General features: G+C 40.9%; 2 protein-coding genes and 1 pseudogene across 3 annotated transcripts; 1 reads left to right on the top strand and 2 right to left on the bottom strand.

The window, feature by feature from the left end:
* Window positions 1-3: 3 nt before the first annotated feature.
* Window positions 4-983, bottom strand: LOC108558377 (annotated as a pseudogene).
* Window positions 984-3069: 2086 nt separating this feature from the next.
* LOC108558378 lies at window positions 3070-8873 on the top strand. Of its 2 annotated transcripts, none has more exons than XM_017915276.1 (12): window positions 3070-3214; window positions 3926-4061; window positions 4112-5869; window positions 6212-6384; window positions 6444-6730; window positions 6895-7133; window positions 7189-7341; window positions 7400-7730; window positions 7786-7949; window positions 8008-8194; window positions 8255-8446; window positions 8547-8873. In XM_017915276.1, exons 2-12 carry the CDS (start codon window positions 3993-3995, stop codon window positions 8852-8854), a joined length of 3861 nt encoding a protein of 1286 aa, XP_017770765.1. In that variant the 5' UTR covers window positions 3070-3214; window positions 3926-3992; the 3' UTR covers window positions 8855-8873. The 2 variants fall into 2 exon arrangements, with proteins under 2 accessions (XP_017770765.1, XP_017770764.1); XM_017915275.1 differs by having other exon boundaries at window positions 3073-3214; window positions 7780-7949.
* On the bottom strand, window positions 8861-10756 carry LOC108558376 (apyrase-like). Its single transcript, XM_017915274.1, has 9 exons — window positions 10607-10756; window positions 10350-10547; window positions 10078-10285; window positions 9816-10016; window positions 9596-9753; window positions 9454-9541; window positions 9244-9402; window positions 8938-9184; window positions 8861-8885 (listed from the first exon to the last, which is right to left on the bottom strand). Exons 1-9 carry the CDS (start codon window positions 10754-10756, stop codon window positions 8861-8863), a joined length of 1434 nt encoding a protein of 477 aa, XP_017770763.1.
* Window positions 10757-10831: the final 75 nt, after the last annotated feature.

Raw genomic sequence — 10831 nt, 5'->3', positions numbered from 1 at the left:
GAATTCCTCGATCTCTTCGAGACTACGGTTCTTCGTTTCGGGCAGGAAGAGTTTGGTGAAGGCGGTCGCGACGAAAGCCGCCACCGCGAAGACTGTTAAAGTTCCGCTGAAGGTGAGATAAGTGATCATGTCCGGGTAGATCTTCACGCAGATGAAGATGAAGCACTGGGCGATGCAGATGACGAAGCCGGACATGATCGAGCGAACTCGAAGCGGGAAGAGTTCCCCGACGAGTATCCACGGTAACGGAAGCATTCCGATCATGGAGAAGAGCACGTTGAAGAGGATGGCGACGAGCGGTAACAGCGGGAAGATCTTCGTCTCGTTCGCGTTGAACTCGTAGTATTTCACGTAGGCTATGGTGATGATCAGGCTGACGCCCATGCCGGCGCTCGAGAAGATGCACAGCCGCCTCCTGTGTATCTGCTGATCATGAACGCTCCGACTATCGACATCAGGAAACGAATTACACCGACGATGATCGATGAAAGGTATTCGTCCACTTGGACGTCGGCTTCCTGGAAGAAGTTCACCGCGTAGAAGAGGATGGAGTAGATGCCGGAGAGTTCTTGCAGCAGGAAGAGTGCGACGAGGATGGCGAAGGGTTTGAGGGTGCTCGGGCTGCAGAAGAGGCTGCTCAACGTCTCGTCTTCGTCGATCTTCTTCGGCGCCGAATGTTGCTGGTATTCCGCTTGGGCGGCGGCGTTGCTCCGTCTGAACCACACCAGACTTTCGAACGCCTCCTTCTTGGAGCCCTTCTTGAACAGGTGGCAAGGACTTTCCGGCAGGAAATGCACGCTGACGACGGTGAAAATGGCGAAAATCACGGAAACGAGAGCCAACTTATCCCAGCTGATGAAGAATCCGCAGGAGTAGGTGAGGAGGATGCCGAAGGACGCGGAAACTGGACCCAGCGCTTGGAAGAAGCCGCGCTGATTAGGCGACGAGATTTCAGAGACGTAGGTGTAACAGGCCGTCGACATTCCTGAAAATCAACAATGATTAAAGTAATCGAATTTTCGAATGAAATGTAAAAACACTGCTTTTTCGAGCATTTTTTAAATTTGAACACGAATTACAGCCTAAACGGCTAAAACCACAGTGAATATATCAATACTTGCTAGATTCCCCAAACATTCAGCTTTCATATGCATCTTTTGGATTCATTCTATGTATTATAGTTTTCGAGAAAATCAATGAAATGTAAAAACACTGCTTTTTCGCTTCAGCCATTTTTTAAACTTTGAACACGAATTACACCAAACGGCTAAAACCACATTCAAGCCGAAGAAACGCTGCGACGACGACGATGAGACGAACGCGAGAAACGGCCTCGAGAATCGCGCCTTTCAACCCGATCAAATATACACGGTCAAGGTCGTCCATTGTTGAACTCTATTATTATTCTTATTCTTTCAAAAAAACAAACAAAAACAAAAAAAAACACTATTTATTTCATCGCATTTCTTTTGTCAATGCGAGGAAAACAAAGTTTTTATGTAATTATTGTTTCCGTTAGTTAGATGTTTTTTTTATATATATATATTGTATGTATTTACGACGCACTTCCTGGAATCAAGTCACTCGTTTTTTCGATAGACGAGGGAGTGAACTCATATGTGATATTAATTAGTAATTAAGCAAAATGATGTAATATTAGTGAGTAAGAGAATCCAAAAAAAAATAATAATAAATTAATTAATTAAAACAACAAATTTCTGAATCTAAATCTAATTAAGTCGATGAGAAACAAATTGGCCACTCCTGCTCTGTGTAAATCCATAGGCAACCAAATTCACAACCTACCATTCCCAAATGCATACTACAAACACAGACTAAATGGATTAATGAAAACGAAAACGTGCAACAATAAAGAAGAAGAATCACTACAAGACTACAATTCATTTAAGAAAATTGAAAAAGAACATTTATTAACTAATTTCAATTTTTAATTGTGTTAATGAAGGTTAGATTTAATTAGGTTAGGTTATATTAATTATAATTATTTTTTTTCTAAACATAAAGAAATTTCACTTTTTTGTACAAAGTATGATTTAATATAGAAATATATGTTTATTATAATTTTCTAATTGATAATACAATTAACTGATAAATGTTAATTTAAAAAAAGAAAAATCCACATATTTTCCAAATACGAAATTCTTATTAGAATCAAGTAGTTTGGTTATTTTATAAATGAATGCTACAAGTCAGAGAGGTTAGGCAACCAAATTTACTTAATTAAAATTACTCGACATTAACGAACTTAATTAGTACGCACCATTGGTATCTAATTAATTAAAATTTACTGCGTCTTTAATCTAATAAAATAAAACAATTATATTAAAGTATAAATGCAACAATACACGAGCAAAATTATGAATTAAACTTGATTTTTCAAAATTTCAAATTATGACAATCAACAATTACGTTAATTGTTAAATAATCAATGCAACTAATATTTAAAGTTAATAACAAAGCAAATGATTACATTTGAAATATATAAAACAATTGTTTGATGTTTTGTTTTGTTCCTTCATTTGTTTATAAAACAAAAACAAAAGAGAGTGCGTAATTAACGATTGCGTGGCTGCCTATGCGATCATCGTTCGATTCAAATTTAATCGAGTCGGCTGTATGCGATAAAATAACTATATTAAAGTACAAATGCAACACTAAATTTCTAAATTTCAAATTATGATAATCAACAATTACGTTAATTGTTATATAATCAATGCAATTAATATTTAAAGTTAATAACAAAGCAAATGATTACATTTGAAATAAATAAAACAATTGTTTTGTTCCTTCATTTGTTTATAAAACAAAAACAAAAGAGAGTGCGTAATTAACGATTGCGTGGCTGCCTATGCGATCATCGTTCGATTCAAAATGTAATCGAGTCGGCTGTATGCGATATGTGTCAGCGGTGGGTGATGGGCATGAATACGGTCCTTTTTCGGATGTTGCTTAGATACAAACTGTATTAACTTCTACGAAATGTCGCGAATGTCTCGACCGGAAGTTGACGTCATTTGTTTCCATTTGTTGCTCATTATCATTAATTAGTGCGGACGTCTTGGGCGTCGGGAATTGTTTTAGAACAAGACGAAAAAAAAATGCGCGACGAAAGAGTCAAGTGCGGCAGTTGGATGCGGCGATCGTGTAAAGTGATAGCAGCAACTTCAAGTTTACTTCTACAGTTTCAATAACGGTAATGTTTTATTCAAATTAGGCGTCTAATTTATATTACAACTGCAATAAATTCTAATTACATTACATACACGTTTAAATACGATTTTTCTAATTGACAATTTGAAATATAGAGAAAACAAAATTTTTGACAGATGTTTTGAAAATGGCCGTTTTCTGATGTTTTTTTGTTTTGTTTGTTTCGTAGCTATTATAAAATCATGGAATGTTTGATTTTCAAAAAACTTTAATAATTATTTCGAAAAAAAAAACTTTTTTAAGCAAACTTAGATTAAATTGCGTTAAGTCAGGATAAACTATAAAATAGATTAAATATAAGATAAATAAAGATTGTTTTTGATTAGTTAGGTTAGATTAAGCTCAACAAATTAAAATATGATATTATACGATTGATTAGGTTAGGTAAAGTAAGGTTATGCATATGGAATTTCAAATAAAGAAAAACAATACAAATAAACAAAATATAACAAACATTTCATTTAGTAATTGATAATTTTACTTAAACGCAAATAAGTAATAATTCTTGTATTTGTTGAAATATTTCTTGAAAAATTGTTTTTCTAGATAATAATTGCGTTTTGAAATATGCGAATTGTTAGTGTTTACATTTATAGAAGATGCAAGTGTTTACGATGATTAGTAGGACGGGACCTTTCGACCCGTTCTTTCCTCGAAACAGATAAGATTACCACTTATAATTGTGTCTTTTCAGTTACACCAGCAGATAGAGATTTATGCACGAAGAGGAAGCAATGCGAAACACTCATTAGAAGTTGTCGATGATCATGATCAAAATGATCTTGTCGATTCTCTTCGTTTTAACGTTGACAACCATCCAGATCTCATGCGTAAGTTAATAGTGTTTGTTTGCATGAAGGTATAATTTGTTGATTCTCAGGTTTACGTGCCAAACGAAGGATCTGGAAAGTCGGCTTACGTGGTCAAGACTTCTCCAATTATACATCAGAACTACAGCAGCGTGCGGAAGCAGCAGTTCGAAAACGCTAACAACGTGGAGAGCATCCGCAGAGGTGGTAAACGTTTGGAGGAGGTGAAAGGGCATTACATCACGAAGATCAAAGTGGAGAAGCGGCCGAAACCGCAGAACTATTACGGAAATCCTCACACAAATCAGATCCAGCACGATTTCTACAGGGTTTACTCGAAGTGTCCGGAAGGTGAGAGCGGACAGTTCATCTACGAATTCGCTTGCAATCAGTTCTTGAACTGCTGGACGGGAAGAGGTCTGGTGGAGAACTGTCCGGCCGGGACGCTCTTCAATCCTAACTCGTTGGAATGCGATCACGCTGACAAAGTCAAGTGCATTACTGGTCCGAAGAACCATAATCTCAGGTTCATCGATGAGGAGAAATCTGCGACGACCGAGGCGAAATGTCCGAGAGGTTTTTCGGGGATTATACCGCATTACGGAGATTGCGCAAAGTTCGTGAAATGCGGTAACGGCATTGCTCATGAGATGGATTGTCCTCCTGGTACCTTCTTCGATATCAAGACGAATATGTGCGATTATCCGCAGAAGGTGGACTGCTTCAATGGGCAGAATCTGAAGGAGTGCACTGATTGCAATACAAAGGCGAAGAGCGACGGCACCGGGCAGAATATGACCAAGTACGGTTCGTCTTCATCCTCCAACGTCTTGCAACAACAGCATCATCACGGAACCAGCCCCAAGTGTTCACCAGGTTACAGCGGTTTGGAGAAGCATCCAGCAGACTGCGCGAAGTTCTTGAACTGCGCCAACGGTATAACTTACGTCCAAGATTGCGCGCCTGGTACACTCTTCAATCCCAACTCCAAAATCTGCGATTTCCCTTATAAAGTACGATGCGAATCCGGAAACAGCCAGGAAGATAATCACCAACACAACCATCAACATCAGCACCACGGACATCACCAACATCATGGAAATGATTATAACCAAGGTAGCAATCAAAACCATGGTAACTATCAAAATCAATACAATGGTAATAATCAAAACGGTGGTAGAAACCATGGTAACAATCAACATTCTGGATATGATTGGAACCAGTATTACGGACACAATCACCATGACTACGATCAGCACAGGCACCACGATCATAGCGCGGGATTCCACGAGAATACTGGATATCAACATCAAAATCAAAACCAGCATCAGCACCAAAACCAAATGACGGGAACGATAATCAGAAGCAACAGGACCTACGGAAACGCATGGAAACCGATGTATAATTACACGTATTCAATCGGACAGAACGGCGGCAGGATGAACTTCAGCAGACGTTACGGATCCGAAGACAATCAAAATCGGAACGGATATTTTCCTCACAGCGAACACTACGAGGTGACAACCACAGCCAGACCAACCTACAGACCAGCACCGGTCTACGTTCCACCTAAATCGACGACACCGCGGAGCGCTTGGATTCCCTATACGGAAAGAAGGACTTTGGAAGCGACGACGCCGAAGACGAAGCATTGGCCTCCACCGTTTCCATCCACCGACCCGAACGCCGATTACGTCTTCGAGTACGAGGATCTGGATACGACGGTTGACAAATCCAGAGACGTGCAGAACTGGTGCAACGACAACAAAGGATTCGAATGCGGGAACAAACTTTGCATTCCGCCTCATCAAGTGTGCGACGGAAAAAAGGTGAGCTAATCAATCATCAACTGGAAACCAATTAAAATAATGATTTGCATTCAATTTTTGTAATGCAAATCATTATTGATTACATTGAAATCATCAATAACAATTACTTGAGCAAATTGAACATAATTATGCAAGTTGGGTTGTATACGTTTTACTAAGCTTGTTTAATGCGAAAACAAAAGAGATTATCGGAAAGAGTAGGATGCGGTGAAAAACAAAATTTGTTTAGACATCAGTTAATAATAATTTCTTCATTGTCGTTTATCTGCTTAGGTAATTATTTCATTTAATTATTATTGAATATTTATATGTAAATTAATAGTTTAAAATTTGGTTTTTAAGCAATGCTTGAATGGTTGGGACGAGGTGGACTGCGGCTCGTACTTGCAGCAATTCCAGCTCACCGGTGGCACCAAATTGGCTGTAAGGGAAACGGAGAAGCACACGAACATCACGCTCAAATGGTGCTCCAAGATCTGCGCGCTGAAGAGCAATTGCAAGGCATTCAATTACAGGTGATTTTTTCAATTGAAGATTTAATTTCTGTTTTATTATTAATTGTTGTTGTTGCCAGGACTTTGGATGGTTCCTGCTTCATCTTGAACAGTAACGTCGGTCAATCGGGAGCTCTGATATTGCTACCAAACCACGACTACTACGAAGCCAAGAAATATTCCATCAATTGTAATGGAGGCTACGAGTGCAGAAACAAGAAGTGCTTGAGCACTGCGCAACTCTGCGATGGTCACAACGATTGCGGAGACGGCGCCGACGAGAAGAACTGCAAGGCTGAAGCGTTTGGCTACAACCTGAACATCGTAGGTTTCCAAGAGAAGAACGCCGGGCTTTTAGAAGTTGAAGGTAAATCAATGGAGTTTAACTTATTTGATTATCGATGTCTACACAATTTAAATCACTGATAGTGAATCTATTTTTTAATCAATGGAACTGTTTATCAGTACGCTTTACTCCAGATAACAGATGATAATGTGACGTTTTTTTTATTGTTGTTGTTATTGTTTTAGCGTTCGGGAAGCGCGGATACGTTTGCGATGATATGTTCGGATTGCGCAACGCCGATGTCGCGTGCAGAGAGCTCGGATTTCCTCTGGGAGCGCTCGAGGTTAAGGGCAACTCGATGCTGGCGCCGAAGGCGAACACCTCCTTCTACATGATGGACGACGTGAGCTGCTTGGGAAACGAGACGTCCCTCAGGGACTGCGATTTCGCCGGCTGGGGTGTACACAATTGCGGCCCTTCGGAAGTACGGTAAAACGAACGCGATTACGTGATGGCAACTGAGCTTTTATAATTTTCAGGCTGTTGGGATCGTGTGTAAAACCCCGTTGGAGGTGTGCCCTAAAGGTCACTGGCAATGCAAAGGCGGCAAAGAGTGCGTTTCGTTGAAATTCATATGCGATGGTGTTTACGATTGCTCCGATTATTCCGACGAAGATGATTCTCTTTGCGATGTATGTATTTCACTGGGAGTAGTAGTCTTTACGTTATGAAATTGTTATTTAATTCAAGGCTCCGGTGACGTTGCGTTTGGTGAATGGTACCAGCAGAAATGAAGGAAGGGTGGAGATCAAGTACCATGGGACGTGGGGAACCATCTGCGACGATGATTTCAATGACGATGCTGCGAAGATTGTTTGCAGGGAGCTGGGCTACAGGGGGTCGGCTTTTGTGGTGAAAGACGCTTACTTTGGGATGGGATCAGGACCTATATGGTTAGATCAGGTCTTCTGCAAGGGCAACGAAACGCAGCTCTCCGAATGCAGTCATTGGGACTGGGGAGAGCACAACTGCGAACACTCTGAGGATGTTGGCGTGATCTGCACTAACGAAAATTCGCCAGGTTAATATCACTGAAATCTTCCTACAGACGTATACTTATTTATTGGTAGTTCCAGGTACTGCTAGGCATTCCAACTTGCAGCCCAGCGAAATGGCTACAAGCGATTTACCAGAAAAGTGCGGATTAAGATCGGACGCTATATTTCAGGATGAGTTCTCCGATGTTCATTTTAGGGTAGTAAGGGGAAGCTTAGCTCGACCCGGAGAATATCCTTGGCAGGTAATTCGATAATATTAATTTCGTAACTACAACTTTAAATTAATTGTATGATTTCTAGGCGAGTATTAGAGTGAAAGGTAAATTGAAGCCGACCCATTGGTGCGGAGCTATCGTGATCTCCTCATCATTTGTGCTGACTGCCGCCCATTGTCTGGAGGGATTTACGAAAGGGGCTTACTTTGTAGTGGCAGGCGATTATAATGTGAATAGGAACGAAGGCACTGAACAGGAGGCGTATATCGAAGGTATTAATTATTGATTTTTATATGAAATTCCACTCTTCTTCATTTCATCGCCCTTTATAGATTTCATTCTGCATGAGGACTTTAAGAAGGTGAATAAAATGAATAACGATATCGCGTTGATAAAGCTGAAGGGTCGTGGCTTCAAATTGAACAAGGACGTGCAGGCCATTTGCCTGCCCGACTCCGATTTGGAATACGATAGGAGAAACTGCACGATTTCGGGCTTCGGATCGATAGAAACTGGAAAATCCAGTAAGTACTTTAGTTTAGTTTAGGTTATTAATGTTAAAAAAAAAATAATGAATTCGAAATAGTTTGCAAGATGTAAATAATAGTTTATTTTGTTTGCCAGAAGCCTCGCACGACCTTAGGGCAGGTTGGTTACCGATCCTACCGATGGACGTATGCAATATGGCCCACATCTACGGGTCAGCAATAACGCAGGGGATGTTCTGCGCGGGCAGTTTGGATGAGGGTGTGGACGCTTGCGACGGCGATAGCGGCGGACCTCTGGCATGTCTGAAGGACGGCGTGTACACCTTGTACGGCATCACCTCCTGGGGACAGCACTGCGGTCACGCCAATAAGCCCGGCGTTTACGTGAAGGTGTCGCATTACAAGGCTTGGATTGAGAGTACTATGAAGAAGATGATTAAATAAAGTAATTTATGTTGCGGTAGAGAATGGGTTTCTGGAAACGACCCTCGAACACCATCCTACCCTCCTTCCTTGTGGTCACGGGCGATTCGTTCTTCAGGTAGTGGGTGTAAACGTCCATGTCCACCGGTCCCACCTGCACGTTCCTCAGGTTTTCCGAGATCACTTTGAAGCCGTCCCCGCCTTTAGTGATGAAACTTGCAGTGATCAATTTGTAATCTTTGCTCGGATCAAGATCATGGTATTCCGGTTCCGGGCAATCGTTGCACAAGACTTTGATGGACTTGACGCGGCTTCCTATCGGATTGTTCAAGTTGTAGACAATTTTGAAACCTACAATTGAAAGGAAATCAGTAATGATTTACGACGAATTGAAGAAGTCATGGTAAAACCAGAATTTTGCAAGAGATTGACGTTTCTGCTGGATTCCTTGAAGTAGTAAGGAATGGCTGTTTGCTCGAAGAAGGCTTTTATGAAGTGGCCGCTGATGACGCTCACATCTATGGTATTCTCGAAAGGCTGACAGTTCGCCATATCGTTATAGGTAATATCTAAAATAACTCAAATTATCGAACTTCATCAGTTCTAAACGAAAAACTCACTTCCAATTGGAATCGAGGTGCGTATTCCGCCCACGTTGAAGATGGCCAATTTCGAAGAAGATCCACCAGTTTCCGACTTGTCCTTGTACTAGAAATACGAACCATTAGACTAAAGGAACGAAGATCGACGAGTGATACTTACGTAATATACCATGGCATCGGTTATGAAATTGCCGATGTTGCATTCACTGTATCTGCAATCGGATTGGTCCAAAAAGACTTTGGTCTCGCCCAAAACCTGGTTGCCTTTGGCAACAACGGCATCCTTGTAAGGTTGCATCTTCTTATTAACCGTTTCATCTGAAAAATGGAGATATGAATGGATATTTTCATACTTCCAATAAGTGACAAAAATTGTGTACCTTCAGGAATAGTGTGATCCAAGTAAATTGGATTCCCTTCGAACGATTCGACTTCTCCCAGATCATCGTACTTGACTACAAGATCTCCTAAGTATTTGGTGTAGGAGGAAGCCTGCACCACCAAGACATTTCCATCGTCGATTTCCCTTTTGATAACAGTCGGGTAAGGTCCTAAAGCTTTTGAACCATCAGGAGGAGTTCCTGGAAGTTATAACAATTAGTTAAACTATTTGTTTTCTTCTTCTGAAATATTATAACAAACCGGTGTAGAGTAAGGTGTGACTGTGAGCACCGACGATCAGTCCGATTCCTTTGACTGCTTTCTTCGCGATTTCCATCTCCTTATCGTAACCGCAATGCGAAATAACGATGACGGTGAAAACTTGTTCTTCGTGCAGCAACCGCAAAGCTTCGTTATTAACTGACTCAACCTCATCTAGGAATTTCAAATTTTCGGTATTTGATATTTGCTGGAAAGATTATAATTATCGTTTTACATTTACAAGGATTAGGGTTTTCTTTTGAAAACTTTACATTCGTAGTTGATAGAATCACTCCGACAATACCGATCCTTTTTCCTTCGACTTCAACAACGATGCTTTTGTTGTATAGGTTCTGCAGTTCCGGTACTTGAGAGTCGTCCAAGTTGGATACGACCAGTGGAGCCTTCATGGTTTTGATGAAAGGAACCACACCGGCTATTCCATCGTCGAATTCGTGATTGCCCAGCGTCTGAAAACATTCCAAAAATCTTTTGGTAACATCCATGAAGGTGAGTGTGTAAGTTTTACATATGCGGTAAACGGGAGTAGGTTCATGAACTTCTGGACTGTCCTCCACTTGAACATATTGTACCAGAGAGTGCCTTGGAAGTTGTCGCCGCAATTCAACAGCAACGGATTCCTCCTCGTCTCCAGAAGCTCGGTAATCTTCGTGTACATCCTAGAAAATCCGCCGTGGCACAAACCGGCTTCCGGTTTGCAGACACCCGACGTTTTCGACTGCTCTTCGAACCT

The sequence above is a fragment of the Nicrophorus vespilloides genome, unplaced genomic scaffold, assembly GCF_001412225.1.
Source record: "Nicrophorus vespilloides isolate i.1.1-1 unplaced genomic scaffold, Nicve_v1.0, whole genome shotgun sequence".
NCBI lineage: Eukaryota > Metazoa > Arthropoda > Insecta > Coleoptera > Silphidae > Nicrophorus > Nicrophorus vespilloides.
The sequence above is the reverse complement of the archived record's forward strand: the minus strand, read 5'-3'. Positions and strand labels throughout refer to the sequence as shown.